The following is a 25,465-nucleotide window of genomic DNA, read 5'->3' on the forward strand; positions in this document are numbered from 1 at the left end:
TATATATATATATATATATACAGTGGTTGACAAATCACCAAAAAATCTACTCGCCACACAAAAAAATCTACTCGCCACCTAGTACCAAACGTGTGCTGCTTGGGCCAATAGGAGCTCGCCACAATGTTAAATCCACTCGCCCGGGGCGTGCAAATGTATAGGTTTTGAGAGAGAAAAAAGGCCCTAAATAAAGCACTCTAGTATATGTATCAGTACAAATCACATAAGGTTTATTAATGTATTGTCACAGAACAAAAATGGTTAAAACAAAGCACAGAAATGTTTAAAATACAGCATGGATCCCCTGTACATTACAAGGCTAAACAATTCCCTCAAAGAAAATGCCCAAGATACACTCAGATAGTATTCTGAAACACCTGACAAAATAAACCTGGTGTGACACCCAACAGACTAAATAGTCACAGCTAAGGCTATGTAATAATCTGCAAAGATCAGAGTCACAGCTAAGGCTATGTAATAATCTGCAAAGAAGTCTAATATGCCTGCTGGCCCCTGCAATATGGAGTTTGTCTGAAGCGACAATGAGTGGCAGGTAAGTGACAGCAGAGATACACAGATTAAAGCCTAAGAATACATGTTAGCCTATAGCTAGAGATAGTGATACATCACCTATGGTCAGGTACAGTGTGGTCGGTGCATTCAGGGTGGAACAAGGAGGGATGTTAGAGCATGGTAATGTGACCCAAAGGGGGGACAAACCAGGGGATCCTGCCTGCTGGACCTGCTCCTACGCGTTTCGGCACACAGCCTTCTACTGGGAGTAGATGTATAGGTTTGTTGAACACTGTATATATATATATATATATATAATTTCCATACTTCCTTTGGGTTACTTTTGTATTCTCTAGTATCTTTAACCTTGGGTGCTACAGGAAGTCTAATTCAATAATAAATTATGCTTAATTTCTACTTTTTATTGGTTGTGACCTGGATGTGCAAAATGATCCGTCAATTGATTTTTCTGTGTTTTTTTCGAGTTAAAATCTAAAACAGGAATCCCTAGTTATAACGCACACCTGAACATAAGTATATAATGGCCTAATATAGAGTTTGGTTACTATTATGATCCATACTTATTGGTAATTGTTTTGGTTACGCGGCTGTGAGAGCAGCTAACCGACCAACTCATTTCAGGCACAGTAATACTCTGCACATTTTTGCTTTTGTGAGTACAACATTTAGGTTGCTGTAGAAGGCACAGAGAAATACACTTGCTATGTATCATTGGTCCGGGCACTTTGCTCATTGTATGTGTATTAAAATTAACTCTATTCAAAATAAATTTAGCCTGTACAGTTATCATGCCAACCCAACTATATTTGTGCGCTTGTATGTGAGAACAAATTATGTATAACAGTTTGTTTTTTCATTAAAAACAAAAAGAAAGTATACAAATAATAATCATGATGGTTGGACAACCTTAGGAAATAATTTGTTTTCTAAAAAAAAAGTTTGCGGATATTATGTTATGTTTGATTCGTGTGTTTCACTTTATGAATCTAGATTTATGGAGAATTTGCAAGCGGAGGTGCAAGAAATGGAATTCATTCAATTTTCCAAAGGTATGAACTTCATGAGGAAAGAAGACTTTGCAGAATGGCTGCTTTTCTTCACCGACGAGGAAAACAATGACGTCTACTGGCAAAACGTGCGGTCCAGAGTCCCTCCGGGCGAGGTGGGTATACCTATTGCCTATTTCATACGCAGCAATTAAAACCTGGGACATTCACAAAAGTTCAGGGGAGAGAGAGAGCGCCTCGCTTTGGCAGTTATTCATTAGATTGCAATAGTGCCAAGTGGGGCAGTACTGCAAGGAACCTTCCATTGACTTAAATGGTCATTTCCGTGCAATGGTGCCCTGGTTAGCATTATTGCAACTTTATAAATCTCCATATGTCCTTGAATAACACAGACAATAGTTAAAAGATACAAAAAAAAAAATTAAAAGCTGAGAAAGCATCAAATAGTAAAAAACCTTTATTCATTTTTTTTAAATGAAAAAAATTGAAAAATTCACCAACATTGATATCTTTGTGTCCACCATCAAAATAGACAAACTGCAGTGTCGTTTCTCGCACTGCCGAGAGCGGCGATTCTTCCGAACAGCTGATTTTCTCACATTGCTATGTTGGGGAGAGTTACTGCCAGAACATTTCTTCGTGTGTTTTGTGTTTTATACAGCAGAGGTTCTTCTGGGAAAGGCTTTTGGCGCTTTTTTTTTCTTTTAGGTTTTTTATTGCACTGTAGGACTCTAAGGCGGCGTCCATAGTGCAAGCGACCGCATGCACGGTGCGAACAACAGGCCGCACCTCTATGAGGCAGGCCACATGGCGCGCGACAAAGTGCGAAAGTGCGGCAGCATTTTCTGGAGACACGGGGATTTGTTTTTGTCGCGCGATGGTCACGTGAGTGGTTCAGCCAATGAGGGTGAACCAGCCTCGTGATGTCCCTGATACGAGCGATCTCAGTCCACAGATCGCTGGGGCGACAGGCGCGTGCTACGTCATGTTCTCTGGCGCACGCGCCCACTATATCCAAGGCCTTTGGAAGTTCTTTGATAGAGCGGAGACCTCCGGGAAAACCACTGGCAGAGACCAATCATTGCCTTAAAGAGGCAATCCAAGCGGGTGATTGTTTTTGCAATTTATTTTGAAGTAAAACTTCTTTCGTGACCGTGCCATCCAAAAAAATCTGATAGGGAAAAAACCTGAAAATTGTCCCGAAAAAAATAACGAAAGTGACTGATTGCGCATGTGCAGAATTGTATTCTGCGCATGTGCAGCAGCATTGCTGACATACACACACCACCACCCTCCTCCCCCTCCCTCCCCCCTTCTCTCCTCCTCCTCCCTCCCCCCTTCTCTCCTCTCCCTCCCTCTAGAGCACAGTACCCCCCCTCTCTCCAGGGCACAGTACCGGGCGGCGCTGGCAGTTACCTGACCTCTGGTCGGGCTCTAGCTAACCCGAGGCAGGCAGCTCCGCGCATGGGTACCGGGACCCAGCTGTCCCCCCCTGCAGCAGGCCTCTCTTCGCTGCTGATGTGGGTGGCCTGTGTCGGCCCCGCCCTCGTGCCGAACGTTCAGTGGCTTGAAGGCAGGGTACAGAAGGTGCGTGTGCGATGTGCAGGGGGGGGGGGGGTGATTGATGTGAGATGCAGTGGGGGTGATGAGATGCGGGGGGTGATGTGGGGTGGGGGGGGGGGGTTATCTATTAGGTATTCCTGAATATTATCCCATACTAAACCTAGTAGTTTCCCCTCTATTGATGTTAGGCATACAGGTTTGTAATTCCCCGGTTGGCATGTATCTCCCTTTTTACGTTTAGCCAGCACGTCTGCTTTACACCAATCTTGATACTTGTTATTGAGCCTGTGGAAATGGAGTCCTTGAATATAACATGTAATGGTTTAGCTATTACTGAGCTTAGCTCCTTAAGAACGCTTAGATGTATGCCATCGGGGCCAGGTGCTTATTACATTAATTTTATCAAGCCGCAAATACACTTCTTCCTCCGTTAAACAATTGTTCGTTAACATAGAGGTTGGAGTTTCCTCCTGAGGCACTACTATTGCAATTAATTCTTCCCTGATAAACACAGAGGCAAAGAATTTGTTTAGTACCTTTGTTTTTTCCTGATCGCCAATAATCTGCTTGCCCATCTCACACTGAAATGGTACTATATTTTCTTTTCAAATCTTTTTGTTATTAAGGTACTTAAATAACTTTTTAGGGTTGATTTTACTTTCTGTTGCAATCCTTTTTTCATTTACAATTTTTGTTCATTTCATTGCCCTTTTGCAACTTTTATTTACATTCCTTATAATTCTGATATGATGCTTCCGTCCCTTCTGACTTTAATAATAGCCTGCCTCTTTTTTTTCTTTTCCTCCCCAAACTGTTTATTTAGCCACATTGGTTTAGACTTGTTTCTTTTATATTTATTACCCAAGGGTATACACTGATAAGTGTGGGTTTTTAACGTTTTAAAGACTGCCCATTTATCTTTCACAATTTTCCCTACAAAAAACATAATCCCAATGTATACCTTGTAGATTATTCCTCAGTTTATTAACATCTGCCTTTCTAAAATGTTAAGGTCTTTGTTGAACCCATGTATACGGTTTTTGATCATTTATTTCAATTGAGATCATGTTATGATCCCTGTTTTCCAAATGGTCCAGGACTTCAATATTTGTTACTAGCTGAGAGACCCGGCGTTGCCCGGGAGTCACACTGTTCCCCCCCCCCCACACACACACTGTCTCCCCCCCAGACACACACTGTCCCCCCCTCCCCCACACACTGTCCCCCCCCCTCACACACACACACACACACACACACACACACACACACACACACACACACACACACTGTCCCCCCCCCCCTCCCCCACACACACACTGTCCCCCCTCCCCCACACACACAGACTGTCCCCCCCCCACACACACTGTCTCCCCCCCACACACACAGTGTCCCCCCTCCCCCACACACTGTCCCCCCCCCTCCCACACACACACACACACACACACACACACACACACTGTCCCCCCCCTCCCCCACACACACACTGTCCCCCCTCCCCCACACACACAGACTGTCCCCCCCTCCCCCCCACACACACTGTCCTCCCCCACACACACAGACTGTCCCCCCCTCCCCCACACACACACTGTCTCCCCCCCCCACCCACACACTGTCCCCCCCCTCCCCCACACACACACTGTCCCCCCTTCCCCACACACACAGACTGTCCCCCCCTCCCCCACACACACACTGTCCTCCCCCACACACACAGACTGTCCCCCCCCCCCCCACACACACTGTCTCCCCCCCACACACACACTGTCCCCCCTCCCCCACACACTGTCCCCCCCCTCACACACACACACACACACACACTGTCCCCCCCCCTCCCCCACACACACACTGTCCCCCCTCCCCCACACACACAGACTGTCCCCCCCTCCCCCCCACACACACTGTCCGCCCCCACACACACAGACTGTCCCCCCCTCCCCCACACACACACTGTCTCCCCCCCACACACACACTGTCCCCCCCGCACACACACACACACTGCCCCCCCCCCACACGTAGGCCGCGGCCTGTAGAGGGTCTGCGGTTGCGGAGGGAGATCTGTGGCGTGCGTCCCGGTCCGCGGGTCATAGAGGGTGTGCGGTAGCGGGAGGGAGATTTGTGGCGTGGTGGGCGGTCCGCAGGCCGTACAGTGTGTGAGGTAGCGGGAGGGCGATCGGTGCCGCGGCCTGTAGAGGGTCTGCGGTTGCGGAGGGAGATCTGTGGCGTGTGTCCCGGTCCGCGGCCCGTAGAGGGTGTGCGGTAGCGGGAGGGAGATGTGTGTCGTGCGCTGGCGTTCGGAAGAGCTCCGTGCGGGCCGCTGCCGAAGTGAGTAGGTAGCCGGTGGCGATGTTGTTTAGCGGGAGATGGGAGGGGCGCGGTAGCGGGAGGGAGATCTGTGGCGTGCGTCCCGGTCCGCGGGCCGTAGAGGGTGTGCGGTAGTGGGAGGGAGATCTGTGGCGTGCTGGTCGGTTCTCGGGCCGTACAGTGTGTGAGGTGCCGATGGTGTTTGACTGTAGGCCGCGGCCTGTAGAGGGTGTGCGGTTGCGGAGGGAGATCTGTGGCGTGGACCGGGGGGGGGGAGTTGGGGGTGGGCGAGGGTGGTGTTTTGAAGAGGCAGTCTGCAGTGTTTGGTGTTGTGTGAATGTTGTGTGAATGTGTGTGTGTGCAGTGTCTGCAGTGTTTGGTGTTGTGTGAATGTTGTGTGAATGTGTGTGTGTGCAGTGTCTGCAGTGTTTGGTGTTGTGTGAATGTGTGTGTGTGTGCAGTGTTTGGTGTTATCGTGCGTTGTGTGTAGGTGTTGTGTGTAGCTGATTCTGTACCTGATTGGGCAGTCTGTGGTAGCAGACGGTGAGGGTTTTGATAGCTGTGAAGCGTGGCCCCAGAGCAGTGAAGGTTGTGCTGCAAATGCAAAGCGTTCCCAAAGCTCAGTGAGGGGTGGGACAGTGTAGAAGTATTAGCTCAGTGAGGGGTAGGACAGTGTGGCATTGGTGTTGGACGCAGGCCAATGAGAGGTGTGCGGGGGCGGGCATTGGACGCAGGCCAATGAGAGTCAGTGAGGGCTGGGACAGTGTGGCATTGGTGTTTGACGCAGGCCAATAAGAGGTGTGCGGGGGCGGGCATGGCCTGAGCCGGAGTGATAGGCCCAAGGTCCTATGCGATTGGCCCTTGGGACGCAGACATACAGTGCTTTCTGAAATATATAGTAGATTACTTCTACATTGTTTGATATTACCAAATCCAGTACTGCCCCTCTCCTGGTTGGTTCTTCAATAATGCTGGTCATGTAATTGTCTTTAAACACCCTCAAACACCTGTTTCCTTTTGTTGTAATGCTAATCTCATTTCACCAGTCTATGTCTGGATAATTAAAATCACCCATTATGCAAACATGACCTAGTTTACATAGTAACATAGTAACATATAAACATCTCCACCTGCTCTTCTATTTGCTCAATCCTTCCAAAAAAAGGGAATAGCACTCATCAAACCATGTTTCAGCAATGACTATGAAATCATACTGCTCCCTTTCAGGTATTAATTGAAGCTCCCCCATTTTATCGGTCAGGCTTCTTGCATTAGCAAAAAGTATTTAATCAAAGGAGTCATTCAATTTCATCTTTTGATCAAAAAATGATTTAAGCCTCTTAACTCTGTGAAGGTAAACTCAATTTAAGCAGTTACCTACACTAAATGTATAATATTTCTTATTGTCTTATGGACTAAAAATCTTCACTATTAAAGAGAAGGTGGTAGGCTGGGACTGAACAACAAGTCTGACTGGCAAGCACATAAAAGAGGTATTAATTTAGATACAGAACATGTACCAAAGTTATTCATCCCCAGCACAGGTTGCCGTAGCTAAATCTACTGTACTTGCTGCTAACCAGATAGTCCACCTTAATACTCTCAGCATCTAAAGCTTAGCAGTAAATCCCCATGATTTAGATCTGTTTAAAATATTACATAATCTATAGCAGACATGCATAAAGTACTGCAACTTAAAAGCATTAGTCCCTAACCAGTCATGGGTTGAAAGAACTCACACACACTATTATTATAGTTGTTATATAGCACCAACATATTCCACAGCGTGGTACAATGGGGATACGGAGGTTGGATCATTACATAAACAGAGTTACATACAAATAAGGACAAACATGCACAAACAGATTCAAAAAGTAATGAGGACCTTGCTCGTGAGAGCTTATAATCTAGAGGGAATGAGGCACAATGTTGAAACAAAGGTAAAGTGGCTGCTCATTTTGGAATGAAGTACACCTCAGGTTGGAGTATGGTCCAGCCCAACATCTGATATCATTAAGGTTTAAGGGTGGGGATGTTAGGGGGTATTGCATAGCGTGGAGATTGATCCAGCCACATAGCTGGTCCCGATGGGGTTGGTGGGGATGGGGAGGTAGAGGAGTGTTCGATGTTAGAGGTATGCCAGTTTGAAAAAGGTGCGTTTTCATGGAGTTGTTAAATATCTGAAAGCTGGGGGAGCGTGTGATGGTGTGTGGTAGGCAATTCCAGAGAGAGGATGCAGCATGGGAGAAGTCTTGTAGGCCAAAGTGAGAGGACATGAGGAAGGAGGTAAAGTGGTTTTGGTGGGCAGCATGTGGGGGGCTGTTAGGGATATATTTGGGAATGAGTTGCTGAGATATAACGCGGAAGCATCAGTGAGAGTTTTGTAAGTCCTAGCTAGGGTTTCAAATTTGATTACAGAGGATTTTCTTAGGGAACAGCAGAAGTAGAGCAGTGAGTGAGGTCGATGAGTCTGGCAGCAGCATTTTGGATAGATTGGATTTGGGTTAGTCTGACAAGGGGAATGCCAACTACGAGATGGTTGCAGTAGTCAAGGCGGGAAAAGAGGAGTGAGTGAATTAGGATTTTAGTTGGACCGTAAGTGAGAAGAGGGCATATCCTGGCAATATTCAGAGATGGAAATCGCAGGACTCCATGAGGGACTCAATTTGAGGAATGAAGGTGAGATCAGAGTCAAAGATGACCCCTAGAAAGCAAGCTTGAATTGTTGATGAGATTGTGGTGTTAGTGACGGTGTGGGAGAGTTTGGGTGTAGGGCTGACAGTGGAAGGGGGAAAGAGTATTACTTCTGTTTTGGACATGTTAAGATTCAGGTGACAGTGGGACATCCAGGAGGAGATTGTAGATATACAGTTGGTGACACGGGACAGGAGAGAGGGGGGGAGGAGAGATAAATATGGGTGTCCTCATCATAGAGATGATACGGAAGGCCAAAAGATTGTATTGGTTCACCAAGAGAAGAGGTGTAGAGTGCCAAGAGCAGAGGTCCAAGGACATAGCCTTGTGAGACCCCAACAGAAAAAGGGAGTGAAGAGGAGGAGACACTAGAGAAGGAAACACTGAAAGAGCTGTTGGATAGGTACTGTAGAATGTACAGTAAACCAGGAGAAAGCTGCGCCACGGAGGCCAATGGAGTGGAGTGTGTGGGTGAAGGGCGTGATCAACAGTGTTGAAGGCAGCAGATAGAGCCAGGAGAATTAGTAAGGAGAACTGACCTTACTTAGCTGTGAGTAGGTTATTGGCCACTTTTGTTAGTGCTGTCTCAGTGGAGTGTAGAGGACGGAAACCAGATTGCCAAGATTCGAGCAGAAGTTGGAGGAGAGACAGTGAGTCTGGCGGTTGTCTAGAAGTTGCTCAAGTAGCTTGGAAGCAAAATGGAGAAGAAAGATGGGGTGTAGTTAGAGATGGAGGCTGAGGGTTTCTTTAGAATGGGCGTGATGAGTGCATAGGATGAGTGCAAAAGAAGATAGGAAAGTGCCAGAGGTGAGAGAGGTTAAAGAGGTTAGAGGGCTTAGTGTGCCAAAGAGGTAGGGGAGGAGATGTGAGGGAATAGGACCAAGTGGGCAGGTTGTAGGGTGAGATGATGAGAGGAGCGCAGAGACCTCATCTCCATTCAAGGGAAAATGAGTGAAGGGTGGGTTTAGGTGTTCAAGGGAGGTAGTTGTTGTGTGTGGAGCATGACATAAAGAGATGTCCTGTCTAATTGACTTAATTTTGCCTGTGAAGTAGGTGGTGACATCTCGGGCTGTGAGGATAAAAGTGGGTGCATGTGTTGTTGGGCGGAGAAGGGCGTTAAAAGTAGCGAATACGCGTTTGGTTCGAGGAGTTTGTATGAGTGAAGAAACTTAGTTTTGCTTGGCAAGGGAAATGGAATGGAAATGAGGTTGAAGAAATTTGCAGTACGTGGTGAGAAGGAGACTTTGGGGTAGGGTGTGAAACGTGAAAGGATTGGTTTGTGGATAGGGCCAGGATTAGGTGACATGTCGCCACAGAGTAAAAGTAATTGGAAGGAGGAGAGAGAGTAGGACAGGGAGTTGCTGTTTTTTTGTGCGATGGGTTATGATGTGAGATGGCTGCAGAATTAGGGAGATGACGGTAGAGAATGAGAAATTAAGAAGGAGGGTTTAGGGGTCAAAGTGTGGGAGCTACGGGTAGAGGCAAAAGTGAAAGAGCAGAGGCAAATATCGGTGACCTGAGTAATGGTAGTCCAAAGCTGAGAGAGATGGTTGAAGTCGTTACTTAACATGAAGCTGTAATGTTGCCAATTGGCATATGCAGTGCACAAACAGAAGTGGTGTGACGGTAGGGGTTGATTTTGGCTGCTTTTAAATAAAGGATAAGCCTGACATTACCCCTACCTGTCAATGATATGATGTATTTATTTATGTATGTACAGTTTATTTTACCAGTTCTATATAAGTTATTCTTAAAAAAAATAGCAAAAAAGCAAGAGGAGACAAAATCTACTGAAGAAAAGGCATCTCAAATTGAAAGTGTACAACGAGGGCACTGGTGGAGCCATAATTATAGTTGTAGAAATTAAAATATGTAACTTCCAATGCAAAATCCATGGTAAGAGAAATGAGCCGGTTAGTTAACAAATAGTAGAACATCCAAAATAAAAGGACAGATGCTTGTTAGTGCAAGAAGCTTGTCGGACACAATGGGGGAGCTTGACATAATAGCCAGAAAAGAGCAATATGATGGGTATTACTGAAACATGATGGGATGAAACTCAGGACTCTGAGGGTTTCAAATGGAAAAGGCAGCAAAACTAGGTTGTGTTTTAATTTATGGGTTAACTTAATTATCCGAACATTGAATGGAATAATGAGATTAGCAGTACAACTAAAGGCAGTCACCCACCCTCCCACCCAGGCAGTCAGTCACCCACCCTCCCACCCAGGCAGTCAGTCAGGGGCCCACCCTCCCAGGCAGTCAGTCACCCACCTTCCCACCCAGGCAGTCAGTCACACACCCTCCCACACAGGCAGACAGTCAGTCACCCACCCTCCCACCCAGGCAGTCAGTCAAGGCAGTCAGTCACCCACTCTCCCACCCAGGCAGTCAGTCACCCACCCTCCCACACAGGCAGTCAGTCACCCACTCTCCCACCCAGGCAGTCAGTCACCCACCCTCCCACACAGGCAGTCAGTCACCCACCTTCCCACCCAGGCAGTCAGTCACACACCCTCCCACCCAGGCAGTCAGTCAGTCACCCACCCTCCCACCCAGGCAGTCAGTCACCCACTCTCCCACCCAGGCAGTCAGTCACCCACCCTCCCACACAGGCAGTCAGTCACCCACTCTCCCACCCAGGCAGTCAGTCACCCACCCTCCCACCCAGGCAGTCAGTCACCCACCCTCCCACCCAGGCAGTCAGTCACCCACCCTCCCACCCAGGCAGTCAGTCACCCACTCTCCCACCCAGGCAGTCAGTCACCCACCCTCCCACACAGGCAGTCAGTCACCCACTCTCCCACCCAGGCAGTCAGTCACCCACCCTCCCACACAGGCAGTCAGTCACCCACCCTCCCACACAGGCAGTCAGTCACCCACCTTCCCACCCAGGCAGTCAGTCACACACCCTCCCACCCAGGCAGTCAGTCAGTCACCCACCCTCCCACCCAGGCAGTCAGTCAAGGCAGTCAGTCACCCACTCTCCCACCCAGGCAGTCAGTCACCCACCCTCCCACACAGGCAGTCAGTCACCCACTCTCCCACCCAGGCAGTCAGTCACCCACCCTCCCACCCAGGCAGTCAGTCACCCACCCTCCCACCCAGGCAGTCAGTCACCCACCCTCCCACCCAGGCAGTCAGTCACCCACCCTCCCACCCAGGCAGTTAGTCACCCACCCTCCCACACAGGCAGTCAGTCACCCACCCTCCCACCCAGGCAGTCAATCAGTCGCCCACCCTCCCACCCAGGCAGTCAAGGGCAGTCAACCACGCACCTACACAGGCAGCCACCCACCCAGGCAGTCAGTCAGTCACCCAGTCAGTCAGTCACCCACCTACCCAGGCAGCCCGCCTGCCAATTGAAGGCTCAACCCCCCCCCCCCCCCCCTGGCCGTTTGAAGGCTCCACACCTCCCCCCACCCCCCACCCCCCCAGCCGGTTGAAGCACGGGCCGGTTGAACCACAGGCTGATTGAAGGCCCCCCGGGACGGTTGAAGGCTTCCCCCTTCAGGCTGGTTGAAGCCTGCCCCCGCGGGCCGGTTTAAAGCCCCCTCGCTGACTGATCGAAGGCCCTCACATACTGTACTTTACCCCTTAGGTCCATACTTAAAGCCGCCCAGGCCCATACTCAACCCCCCAGGCCCATACTGAATCCCCCCAGGACTTTTGAAAAAACAGAATATAGGGGCACCCTAACCTCTGTGTGTAGTGATATAAATACAATTAACAATAAACATAGAATATTACAACAAATTGAATGTGCTCAAATACAACCATGTAAAAATAGTGAATTATGCTGATAACGTCCTCAAAAGTTCAAAGATGTTGAAATACTGGAACCAGCCGTTGCTCAGCACATGGAATGAAACAAATAAAAAACAACATAGTGTGATACTGTTAGAATTCACAGCACCTATTAGGGCGCCCCATTTTTCTGTTTTTTCATGTTTTATCACTCACTTTGGGTAGTTAGTGTTTTTTAGGAGGCAGCCCATGATATTTAACTCACATGTATTTTTGACAGAGAGTTTATCGTTTATATACACTTATTATATATCAAATAGCGCTACACAGCTCACACTTTTTTCCCCCCAGGACTTTTGTCATATTGGATGTAGCATTGGATATCTTTGTCTTTTGTTGAAAATATTAAAATAAACAGATTGCATTGTAATGTTTTTTTCCGTATTACAATAAGAAGAAAACAGTTAAGTAAAAGTTGTACACTAAAAAAAAAAATTCCGTGGTAGGTGCATTATGGGTTGGGGGGGGGGGCTGCTCCTTTCATTTGTCTTGGGCCCTGTGATTTCTGTTGTCAGCCCTGAACGTTAGTGTGCAAAATAAAGGAAATTGGTCTGAGTGAAAACGTGCAACTTGGTTAAAAACTGGTTGAGTGATAGACAGCAGAGAGTTGTTATAAATTAAACCTTTTCAGTTTGGGCTAAAATTGTAAGTGGACAACCTCAAGGTTTGGGACTAGGGCCACTGCTTTTTAACTTGTTTACTAATGATGTTGGTATATTTGCATAAAGAGCAAAGTCTCCATCTTTGTTGATGGCCCTAAATGATGTCAAGTAGTAAAATCAGAACACAATGTAATTTCTCTACAGTTGAACTGGAAACTTGGGCAAGTAAATGGCAGTTGAGGTTTAATACAGATAAATGGAAGGTTATGCATTTGGGAAGCAAGAATAAGCAGGCTACATATGAACTAAATGGGAAAAAAATCCTTGATGCAGGAGGGTTTAGGAGTTCTTGTAGACAGCAGCCTTAGCAGTAGTACTCAATGTCAGGCAGTAGCTGCAAAGACTAACAGGGTATTCTCTTGCATAAAACTGGGTATGTGTGAAAGGGAAGACAGCATAATTTTGCCACTGTATGAATCCCTAGTAAGGTTAAAAGTTGTATAGGGAGTATAGTTTGGGGCACCACTCCATTAAAAAGACATGACAAAACTGGAAAAAGTACAGAGAAGAACCACCAAATTAGGAAAGGCTCTACAAATTTGGTTTGTTTCTATTAGGAAACGGTCATCTAAGAGGGGATATCACAAACATTTACAAATATATACAGTACAGGATCAGCAGAAGGAACTTTCAAGGACATTTTTCATCCCACGGACAGTACAAATTGCACAGTCATTGATTGAGAGGGGAGGAAAGGATATTTCACCAGCAGCAAAGGAAAGTGTTATTTACAGTAAAGGCAGTTCACGTGTGAAATGTACTACCGATGGAGCATATGTAGGCAGATACAATAGGTATCCTTGAGAAAACGTTAGACGTCTTTTTAGAAAGGAAAGGTAGACAGGGATATACCAAGTAAGATAAACAAAGGAAGGATGTCATTGTTAAAGTCAGGAAGATATTTATTTTATTTTCCCTTATGAGACATAACTGGCTAATGCTTCACAATTTTTTTGGTTTCCCTTTAGATCAATAAAAATGTAAAAAAATAAGATGTGCATTTCAGTCAACTAATTTTAACATAGATTGTACTCGGTGGATATGTCTTTTTTTCAGCCTCATCTACTATGTAACTGTATGTAATTATATATGTTGTATGTGTATACAGTATGTTTATTACATATTTACATATAGTAGATGAGACTGAAAAAAGACATATATCCATCCAGTTAAACCTACGTTAAATTGTATTTATCAGGAGGAAGGCAAACAAAAATCACCAGGAAAACATCATCAAATTATGTCTGATATGGGGAAAACATATTTTTTTCCTGACTCCAATAATGGCAATAAGATTTCTCCCTGGATCAACATCCTCCTTTACATGTTTACTTATTTGGTATATTCCTGAATATGTCCAACTTTTTTTTAAAGATATCTATTGTATCTGCCCTCACAGTCTCCATGGCTAATAATTTTTCCATTATAATGGCCCTTACTGTAAATAACCCTTTCCTTTGTTGCTGGTGAAATCTCCTTTCCTCCTCAATCTTGCCGAAAAGGGGAATAACCCTCTAAATGAACTGCCCAGTCATGAGTTTCATCCCACCATGTTTCAGTAAAGCTATCATATCATGTTGTTCCCTTCTAGCTCTTAATTCAAGCTCCCCCATTTAATCTGTCCAGCTTCTTGCATTAGCAAGCATGCATTTAAGTATTTTACCAGGTTGTACTATTGTTATGTTATCCGCTTCTGCCTTTCTACTCCAATTGAATTTAGTCTTTAAAAGTAGAAGTTTACAAGTAGTATCTGTATGTAATATGGGTGCATCACTGCTTGCCAAAAACCCACTCCCCGCCCATGACCCATAGCTATTTCCCCATTGCTATCTATCCTGTCTAGTCCATTACCTCTTGTTTGCCCACCCCCCTCATCCTAAGTGTGTGTGTGTGTGTGTGTGTGTGTGTGTGTGTGTGTGTGTGTGTGTGTGTGTGTGTGTGTGTGTGTGTGTGTGTGTGTGTGTGTGTGTATATATAAATATATACACACACACACTTAGGAGGAGGGGGGAGGCAAACAAGAGGTACTGGACTAGACAGGATAGATAGCAATGGGGAAATAGCTATGGGTCATGGGGGGAGTGGGTATATATATATACACACACACACACATCCATGTGAATGGATTTTCCAGGCAAAGGGTCACACGTGTGCTCATTTGCATGTCATTTCCCAGAATCCCTTGCTGCAGTGGGAGCACTGTATGCTAGGTGATAATGGTTGAAAGGCAGGGTTGCAGACCTGTCTAATACATGTGATTGTGCTCAGAAGTGATATTCTTTATTGGCTATATGCTAACGGTGGAGGTTTTTTGTTGCCTTTTTCACCCACCATAACTTAAAATGTATATATATATATATTTGTTGTTATTATTGTTTCAGAGTATCAACTGGGAAGAATTCAAGAGTTTTTGTCATTTTATGAACAATCTTGAAGATTTCTCCATCACAATGCAGATGTTTAGTATGGCACATCGAGCTGTGAAGTTGGGTAAGTATAACTGGTGTTTAAATTCAACTTTTTTTTCTGTATGCTGCTGTATTTATTACAATTACATAAAAACGTGCTACAACTGGGATATCATCACTAGGATAGATAAATAAATAATAAAGCACAATGTCACAGGAGACCAGGTTATTTACACCTTTTTACCGGGATCATTAATTGAGCAAACAAGGTAATTAAATAAATTGTAGTTTATTCGCATAAATTCGCTTCCACACAATGATACACAAAATACAGACAAAAAGACACACTTACTTTGGGACTGGGGTTGAAAACTAGACTTTCCTAGGTGCAGGGAACTCTACAGAAGAGTTTTCCCCTGTACATCGCACTGCCACACTGCTTCTCCTTGTTCTTCCTGTCGGTTGGAGCATGGGGTTGCTCTAGGAGGGACATCAGCGCAGCGCACATTGGTAGATGCACAGACAGGAGCTATGGTCATTTCAGACCCTACACGTTACATAAAACTATTTTCCTTCCTCAGGAATATAAATTATTGTGTTATGCAGAGCGCCTTAAATAGTGTGTTCCATTAATCGTTTAACCACCAAACTAAATTGACCTAAAAAAATATACGTATATTCAATACTCTGTCTGTGTGTTATGTTTACACTAGCAAAGTCCTAATTGATGTTATTTGTCTATAAATATATCCAGAAATAAATTTTATGAGAGCCAATAAGAGTATTAAAATAGTAAAAACAAGAGTGTAATGTGGAAATATACTGTATTACTGAGTATATATTGTTACTTCAAGTATATTGTATACAACCACAGAGAACAATGAACTATATAGCTTACATATACTAAACAATTGTAAGGCTTGACAGATTGGTTGTATACTACTCAGTAATATATTTGAACATTATACTCTTGTTTTTACTATTTTAACACTTATTGGTTCTCAGAATGTATTCCTGTATATGTCCATAGGCAAATGACATAAAGTAGGGCTTTATTACTGTAGGCTAGTAGTTTGCAATGTTTTTTTGGTTAAGGAACCCTATAGTTATATTGTGAAATTCTGCTGAACCCCAACCCCTTCTAATAGCGCGTCTGAAATCAGATGCATTGTAAGGAACCCCAACCCTCTCTGATAGCGAGTCTGAGATCAAATGCATTGTAAGGAACCTCGACCCTCTCGAACAGATCTGAGATCAGATGCATTGTAAATTGTTCTGAATTTGGTACAATTTTCAAGTGACCTGAAAATTGCAGGGAACCCTTTAGGGATGCCCAGAGAACCCAAGGGATCCTAGGAACACCTACTGTATTGAAAAACACTGGTGTAGACATAACACACAAACACATGAAGTATTGTATATAGGTAGTGTATATCTTTTAAGGGCAATTCCGGTTGGTGGTTAAAGGGTTAAAGGAACTGTGATGGTCTGGGTTGACAGGACTATTGAGGATCTTAAGTGAAAATAGAACAAAAGTTCGGAAACTGGTGCTACAGAGTAAGTGGTGAGAGTATGTAATGAATTGGTTGAGTCAAGGCAAAAGGTGATGCATGTAAGAATATTTGATGTTCTTGTATAGAAATTATCTTGTGGTGAGTATATAACTTATACCAATATTCTCAGTTATAGGGAAACCTAATGTAGGTGGGAATCAGTGGATAATAGGGTCAGAGTCTGCCTGTAAAGCTGGTCTGACCGGTTCTCCTCACCACTAATAGGTTAACGCACCTAGAGCAATGATAATAGTTCATCTTGGTCCAAGATCATAATAAAATGAAAAAACTCGTGGCTTGCTTCCAGCAAGTTGATATCCAGATAGAAGTCCCAAGATAGGGTAAAAAGGTAGTGCACAGCAGCATTAATAGGGCTCATCACAGCAAAAATAGGTTAAAAACGATTTATTGAACTGGGTGACATCAAGGATGTTGAGTTCCATAAGCCCAGTTGATAAAGAGAGAAAGTTTTTCATTACCCACCCCCCCCCCCCCCTCCCCGAACCTTCCTTCCTTCCATCAGTCAAGGTCCACTTCATGGTCAAGAGGCCTCGCCGTATACGGCAATGTTCTTTTCTGTCTTCCTTGTATTATTGAAAAAAACATGTGTATTAGGCTATGTATAAACTATGGGCTGTTGTCTTACTACTTTTGCCTAATAAAAACGTTTGAAAAAAAACAAAAAAAAAACACAGTAAATAAAATCAAAACAATACGTTACTGACACACAGGGTCAAATCGAAACAGTTAATCTCACAAGGTGGAAGGTGCTGCCGTAGCTAGCTTGCCTCCTTGGTTCTTCTTAGTACTGGAAATAAAAGGTGTGTTTTTCTACGTAAGCAAGGTCTTGAAAAAAATGCTTGCGCCAGGACAAAGAATATCTTAGTCTGTATAAAGACTGTGTGCACGCAGGTAACCTGATGTCACACTGGCCAGTCTGGGGCAACACAAAGGTTTTCACACCCGGCCAGGTTCCCAAGTGAAGAAAATAGACACTCAGAAAATGTATTACACAAAAAAAAGACTATGATAGATGCATATAGTCTAGATAATTATGTCACTATCATGAGTTATGTGTCATGGGTGAAGCCATTCAATTAACAAATAGCACCACAATGAACAGAGAAAGGAACAGGGGTATATAAGTGTATTCACTTTGTCACAGATTTATATCAATATTGGACCTGAGGAATGGAGATCCCCGAAACGTTGTACATTTGCAACCTGCAAATAAACCGTTTAATATGCTAAAATGTCTTGTGTAAGACTTTATTAGAATAGTGCGGCAACCGAAGATATCCAGCTCCAAGTTTAACTATGTGGCAGAAGTAGGATCCCGGACACTCTTCAAATGCCTGCACCGTACAAAGAAAAACTACACGCACTTTAATTATTTAAATGGAGTGTGGTAAGATCGAAAAACTTTATCCTGACTATTTAAGGAACACCAGAGAACCACTATACTTTATACCCCTGAGGAAGGAAAAAGTTTTCCGAAACGCATCGGGTCTGAGACGACAGAGCTCTTGTCTGTGCATTTACCAAGGCGTGCTGACGTCACTTCTGGAGCTTCCAAATCCTCCGACCGACAGAGACGTCGATCTGAGAGTGAGAGCAAAGCATTTTTGTCATTTGCATACTGTAGATGCCAAGATTCCCAAAGACTTTCCCAGAGCAATTTAATGTTTGTGGGATTTTGCCCATTTATGCAGTGCCACTACCACATGGAAACTCCTGTTGATTTGAATGGGAGATTCTGTGCAGTAGTACCGAATTGAAACTATCGTACCTTAATGAATTACCCCCCTAATGCCGTAAAACATTCTGTCGTCATTTAAAGGTTGTTTTGGTGTTATAGATATGTTACTAAGCATATACAGGGGCGAGAAAAAGTTTGTGAACCCCTCTGGATTTTCACATATTTCAAACCTAAAATGTTATTCGATCTTAATCTAAGTCCTAATAATAGATGAAGGTAACCTAATCAAACAAATGACACAAACCTGATACTTTTGCAACATTTATTTATCCACAAATGATTAAACATTCAATATCCATTTGTGAAAAAGTATGTGAGACTTTAGATTCAGTACCTGGTGGCACCCCCTTGAGCCGCAATGACTTCAACCAAGCGTTTCCTGTAACTGCCGATCAGTCTCTCACATTGGTTTTGAGGAATATTGCCCCATTCCTCCTTACAGAACTGCTTAAATTCAGTGAAATTTGAGGACAGCTCGCTTGAGATCCTGCCACAAAATTTGGATGGGGTTTTAGGTCCGGACTTTGACTAGGCCATTCTAAAACGTTGAATTTCTTCTTTCTTTTGTAGAACTGCGTGTATGTTTAGGATCATTGTCTTGCTGCCTGACCCACTTTCGGTTCAGCTTCAGCTCATGGACGGATGACCGGACATTCTCCTCTAGAATCTTCTGATAATAATAATAGCATGTTCTTGTATGGCGCTGCTAGTTTTACGTAACGCTTTACAGAGACATTTTGCAGGCACAGGTCCCTGCCCCGTGGAGCTTACAATCTATGTTTTTGGTGCCTGCAGCACAGGGAGATAAAGTGACTTGCCCAAGGTCAGAAGGAGCCGAAACAGGGAATTGAACCAGGTTCCCCTGCTTCAAACTCAGTGCCTGTCAGTGTCTTTACTCTCTGAGCCACTCCTCCTACAAAGCAGAATGCATGGTTGGGTCAATGATGGCAAGCAGTACAATTTCCTGGGCCAGCAAAACATCGCCAAACCATCACACACCATGATTGACAGTTGGGATGAGGTCCTTCTGTTCGAAAGCAGTTTTTGGTTTTCGCCAAACATAACGTTTCTCATTGAGGCCAAAAATGTCTACCTTTAACTCATCTGTCCAGAGAACATTGTTCCAGAAGTCTTGTAAATCTGTGTGCTCTTTGACAAACTTCAGCAATGTTCTTTTTGGGGAGCAGTGGTTTCCTCCTGACTATCCTTCCATGAACACTATTCTTGTTCAGTCTTTTTCTGATAGTTGAGTCATGAACACTCACATTAGACAAGGTGAGCGTGGCCAGCAGATCCTTGGATGTCACTCTACACATCTACATGACGATCTGTGGGTCATAAACTGTCAATTAAATTAAACAAACAGTAAGGGGGATTACTGCTTTAAGAGTTTAAATATAGTAAGAATTTGTGATGAACTAGTGAATGTATTATCCTTTAGAAGAAAAAAATATTTTCTGTACACCGGTATCCATAATTCAGAATTTGTTTTTATTCATTATTTAATTGTTTAAGTCATGTAATTAATTCATAGACATACATTGGTAGGTTTTGAAAATTTTATTTTAGCCATAATCCTAATAGTTTTCCATTAATTGCATACAGTACGTTTTACATATTTCAAAGCCTGGTTTTTTTTTGTTTTTTTTATTAGCTGAATTCAAGAGAGCGGTCAAAGTGGCAACAGGACAGGAATTATCCAATAACGTTTTGGACACAGTCTTCAAGATCTTTGATCTCGATGGGGACAACTGCCTAAGCCATGGAGAATTTCTAGGTGTTCTCAAGAACAGGCTGCATAGGGGTTTAAAGGTATGTCTGTATGACGACGTGGTGATCAAAGGGAAGCGCAAACATGTGGAGATATAAAAAATAAAACTGATGGTGCAGTATTGTGACAAATAAGTGTGTATTCTTCTTTAAGTCTGCTGTTATTTATACTCACAAGTGTGAGGATGATACTGTGTACGTAAAGGTATCTTTGGGTATATGTCTGCAGTGATGATAAACTGGCTGGAACCTCGGTGTGGGAATGTATTCCTTAAATGGTTAAACACAGAAAAGCCAACATAGCGCGATCTGTTTAAAAACTGTATTCAAGTGGTTAAAAATATAACAATACACTCACATGATGTATGCTATTTAAAAGCATTTAGATACGCAATGGATCTCGCCTCCGGTGTCTTTGTGCAGTTTTTCCTTCCCTCTTCTCGGCGTGCGTCTCACTCGTGCGTTCCAGCAGGGCGGATGTGACGTCAGTGAGACTTCGGGAGTTTCGGTTTGGAGGGCTGGCTGTGAATCACCTTCACTCTACGCGTTTCTTCCCTTAGGATTTCTTCATTTCACATCCGCCCTGCTGGAACGGATTCATTGGATTCAGCCAATGAGGGTGAACCAGCCGTGGGATGTCATGGCCACGCCCCCGCAGACCCACTGCTACGCCCCCTCCCGTCGCAAACCTTCCCTCTCCCCTCAGACCGCAGATCGCGGTGCAGCGCTGTGCACGCGCCGCCCCCCAGCCGGGCGCGCATGCTTGAACCACGGCCCCCCGCCCGCTCTCCCCCCTGTGACTCTCAGTTTATGTTGCCTGCTTGAGAGCCCTCCCTTCACCCTCTGCGGCCCGGCGCCACCACGAGCCATCTGCCGCCCCCCCTGCTACTCACAGCGGTGCGGCGGCGGCACCACGAGACCTACACACCCCCCATCCCCCCACCAATGACTCCCCGCGACTCACAGCGGCGGCACCACAAGCCCTCCTCCCTCCCCCCGCTACTCGCAGCAATGCGGCGGCAGCACCACGAGCCCTCCACACCCCCCACACCCTCCCCCGCTACTCACAGCGGTGCGGCGGCAGCACCACGAGCCCTCCACACCCTCCAGCCCCTCCCCCCACCTACTCACAGCGGTGCGGCGGCAGCACAACAAGCCCTCCACCCCCCCTCCCTCCCGCTACTCACAGCGGTGCGGCGGCGGCACCACGAGCCCTCCACCACCCCCCTCTGCTACTCACAGCTGCAGCTGCCAGCCCCACAACCCATCTGCCCCCCCCCCTGTCTCTGTGTGTGTCTCTGTCACTCAGTGTGTGTCTCCCTCCCCCCCTGCCCTTCATTCTCTCCCTCCCCCCCTGCCCTCCATTCTCTCCCTCCCCTGCCCTCCATTCTCCCTCCCCCCCCGCCCTCCATTCTCTCTCCCCCCCTGCTCTCCCTTCTCTCCCCCCCTACCCTCCATTCTCTCCCTCCCCCCCTGCCCTCCATTCTCTCCCTCCCCTGCCCTCCATTCTCTCCCTCCCCTGCCCTCCATTCTCTCCCTCCCCCCCTGCCCTCCATTCTCTCCCTCCCCCCTTGCCCTCCATTCTCTCCCTCCCCCCTTGCCCTCCATTCTCTCCCTCCCCCCCTGCCCTCCCTTCTTTCCCTCACCCCCTGCCCTCCATTCTCTCCCTCCTCCCCTGCCCTCCATTCGATCCCTCCCCCCCGCCCTCCATTCTCTGCCTCCCCCCCGCCCTCCATTCTCTCCCCCCTGCCCTCCATTCTCTCCCTCCCCCCCTGCCCTCTATTCTCTCCCTCCCCCCTTCCCTCTATTCTCTCCCTCCCCCGCTTCCCTCTATTCTCTCCCTCCCACCCTTCCCTCTATTCTCTCCCTCCCCCCTTCCCTCTATTCTCTCCCTCCCCCCTTCCCTCCCTTCCCTCCTTCCCCCCCTTCCCTCCTCCCCCCCTTCCCTCCTCCCCCCCCCTTCCCTCCTCCCCCCCCTTGCCTCCTCCCTCCCTTCCCCCCTTCCCTCCTCCCCCCTCCCTCCTTCCCCCCGCTCCCTCCTTCCCCCTCTCCCTCCTTCCCCCCCTCCCTCCTTCTCCCCCCTCCCTCCTTCCCCCCCTCCCTCCTTCACCCCCTCATCCCCCCCTCCCTCCTTCCCCCCCTCATCCCCCCCTCCCTCCTTCCCCCCCTCATCCATTCTCTTTCTGCTCATCCGATACACTCTCTCTCTCTCTCTCTCTCTCTCTCTCTCTCTAGTGTAGATACATGTATTCTACTGTCTGCTAGTTTAAATAAAAAATTCTGCACATTTAATATAATGGGTTTTTTTTTCCAATTTTTTTTTATTAAATCAAGGGTGCGTCTTAGAATCGAGGAAATAGGGTAATAGTTTTATTTTATCTACAGCATAGCTTCTCTCCCAATGAGTCTCAAAAACGCTTCACAATTGCATTCTAGGGCATGCGTGCGCAAACTTTTGGAGCTGCGCCCCCCGCTTGTGCCCGGTGCTCGTACCCCCTTACCTCCGTTGCCTGGGTCATGTGACATCACGTCGTTGCCATGGCGACGGGCGTCAAATGACGCCGCGTGGTCATGTGACGTCACATCACATGACGCCGCTTTGCCATGGCGACGCGTCAGCAGCCATCTGAATCTCGGTAAGTAATAGGTTGGAGAGACCTCACGCGATCCCCCGGCATTTAATTTAAATGCCGTGGGAAAGAGATTGCGGGGCTTTTGCAACCACCGCGACCCCAGTTTGCGCACCGCTGTTCTAGTGCACGGTACACAGCACTGTACATGTAATTTTACAGACACACTCCCTGCCTTTACGACCTTATAATCTATGTTTGGTGACTGGGGCACCGGGAGATAAAGTGACTTGCCCACGTTTACAAGAAGCCGACACTGGGATTTCAACCGAGCTCCCATGTTCAAAGTCAGTGTCATTGTTTTCAGTGTCAGTACCTTTACTGAGGAAATGTATCAGTATCAAAGCTTATCTTAGAAAAAACATGTATATTTACTCCTTTATTTATAAACTCTTTTCATGAAATCAAAATGACATTGGCAAATTATTAGATTATGTATAGTTATTTCAATTATCTTTCATATAATTCCAAAATACATACCGTATCAATCTCCTTTTATCAGCAGGTGCCACAACAGCAAGGTGTCCAAGGATACTGGAGGTGTGTGAAACGGGAAACTATTAAGGGAGCAAAGGAAGCTTGGAAACAAACTGGAAAAAGTCCATTTTAATGGCTGTTCAATGAAGTCATCTGCTTTTCTGTTGATTGTGGTGTATTATTTTACTGGAGTGGATTTTACATGTATTTTTGTTTTCGTACTAAAATGAGAATGTTTACATATGTTTTACAGCATGCATCTCGTCTGTATTCAGTATTTTTGTGTTATCGAAGGCCCTGTCTGCATTAGCACGCTCGTTCAAACCATTTCCACGATTGGGTTAGCTGGAAACGTTTAGATCATCACCACAGTGCCTGCTGAGTGAAGAGCAATCCTGCAGATCATTGGCTTTAAGAGTTAAATCAGCAACACCACCCATCTTGTCACTTTTAATTAACCTCTTGATTGCCAGAATGGGCTGCAACACATTACTTTGCAGTTAGTTTCAGGCACTTCGTGCGCTCAAAGTGTAGAAAGGCAGATAAGCCAGGCCCTGTATATAACATTTAGGCCCCTGTTTAATATGCCGTGGAGCCACTTCCCGGTACTGGAGGAGAGATCAGCTATCTAAAATCTTCTCCAGCAATGCGAAGCAGCTTCATATAATAGTGAACAGGGGCCTTAATCCACAGATATTCCTGGTGTTTTATAATGTAGGATGGATGCATGACAGTCTGCAGAAGACGACATAAAGAGCAGGTATCCGCATGCATCAGTTCAGATGATCTACAGTATATTGCTACATACTCAACCACTTATGAGAATGGGGATAAGTAGCTGCTATGTTGTCCTGTAGGGTATTAACAATGATAAATCTTGATAAACATTGTTACATGAGGTGATCTCAGTGCTGACAAGGCCTAAAAGTACAGACGTTTTGAATTGTGTAGTGATGTCCAACAATCTCGATGCAGCTACTGTACGTATGCATGTACTGTGTGTGTATATGTGTATATATATATATATATATATATATATACATACTGTATATATACAGACACGTGTGTGTGTGTGTGTGTGTGTGTGTGTGTGTGTGTGTGTGTGTGTGTGTGTATATATACTGTTACACACACACATATATGTATGTACTGTATGTATGTATGATTATGTGGTATCTTAAAAACTAAAATGAAATTAATGTCATGGAAAAAATCACTAGCACTCAGAACTTTTACTGACTAAACATTTTATACTCAAGCGACATCTTTTCAGTAATTATTTTACATCTGGTATTTTAGCCGTCCAAAGATCTATTTTAGCAATCAAATGAGTCTGAAAAAGCCATACTCCAGTCTTCTCTTTCTTGCAGCTTAACATTTATGTCATGCCTTTCTCTCTGCCCTGTTTCTTGCGTTGTGCATTAAAAAGGTCTGTGACTTTGGAGCCTGAGGTTAAGTATCACTGATTTGAAAGCGTATTCTTTACCTACAGAAGAAACTGATCAGGCTGTATTCGGTCTAAATTCCCTATTGAATTATAGAAAATTAGCCCCTTAATAAACCAAAAGAATAACGTGCCAACCATAGGTGACAAAGTAATGCACTGATACTGGGTGTCATTCCTCAAAGTCTCCTTGTTAGACAACTTATACATAATGCCGCAAAATTGAATTTGTTAACACTGGATCTAGATGTTGTCTTTGATTTGTTGCTGTTGGTTTCATCAGTATTGCTCCAGTTGTGCAGCATGGAATTATTTTTTAAATAGGCCCCATGGACCTAGTTCAGATCTGTGTCCAGATGTGTCCAGATGTGCATCTAGTTTTCTTTATAAACTAGAGTCTGTTTCCAGGAAGTACCTTCTTAAAAATCTGTGCTGCTTTTTGAATACTTTTTGATTATTGTTGCATGCTGTAACAAATGTTGTGTACCTGTTTTTATGTGGGGTTTTTTTTTTTAACAAATTAAGGGTGATGGTTCAAACTATGAATCTCAGCTGGTAATTATATATTTTCTACTTAAAGCTGTAAAATATTGTATTTTTTTCTTCTACTATGTCACATACAGAAAAATAATTAAAGATGATATAAAGATTTTTGTGCTATCGTTCATTTTTTAAATAATGTTTAATACAGTAATAAATTATATAATACAGTAGTTTCAATATGGTTTTAATTTTTTCTTCACAGAGTAATGTTTTAAAAATTTTTAAACGATTACAGAATTAAACGAACTATCAGCTTAAGCTCAACCGCTCTAAATTGCATCAATCCATTTTTTTTTTTTTTGTAGCTTATAGTACT

General features: G+C 45.0%; 1 protein-coding gene across 6 annotated transcripts in view; it reads left to right on the forward strand.

Annotated features, from left to right (window-relative positions):
• MICU2 (mitochondrial calcium uptake 2) overlaps window positions 1-25,256 on the forward strand; it is a 382,386-nt gene extending 357,130 nt beyond the window's left edge. For 5 of the 6 annotated variants that reach the window (XM_075592259.1, XM_075592260.1, XM_075592261.1 and 2 more), the window contains 4 exons: window positions 1,525-1,696; window positions 14,947-15,055; window positions 19,940-20,097; window positions 23,188-25,256. In XM_075592259.1, coding sequence (XP_075448374.1) covers window positions 1,525-1,696; window positions 14,947-15,055; window positions 19,940-20,097; window positions 23,188-23,295 — 547 coding nt within the window. In that variant the 3' untranslated portion in view covers window positions 23,296-25,256. The remainder of the gene's footprint in view (window positions 1-1,524; window positions 1,697-14,946; window positions 15,056-19,939; window positions 20,098-23,187) is intronic. The other variant, XM_075592258.1, reaches the window with a different exon arrangement.
• Window positions 25,257-25,465: the final 209 nt, after the last annotated feature.

Source organism: Ascaphus truei, chromosome 3, assembly GCF_040206685.1.
Source record: "Ascaphus truei isolate aAscTru1 chromosome 3, aAscTru1.hap1, whole genome shotgun sequence".
In the NCBI taxonomy this organism is placed as follows: Eukaryota; Metazoa; Chordata; class Amphibia; order Anura; family Ascaphidae; genus Ascaphus; species Ascaphus truei.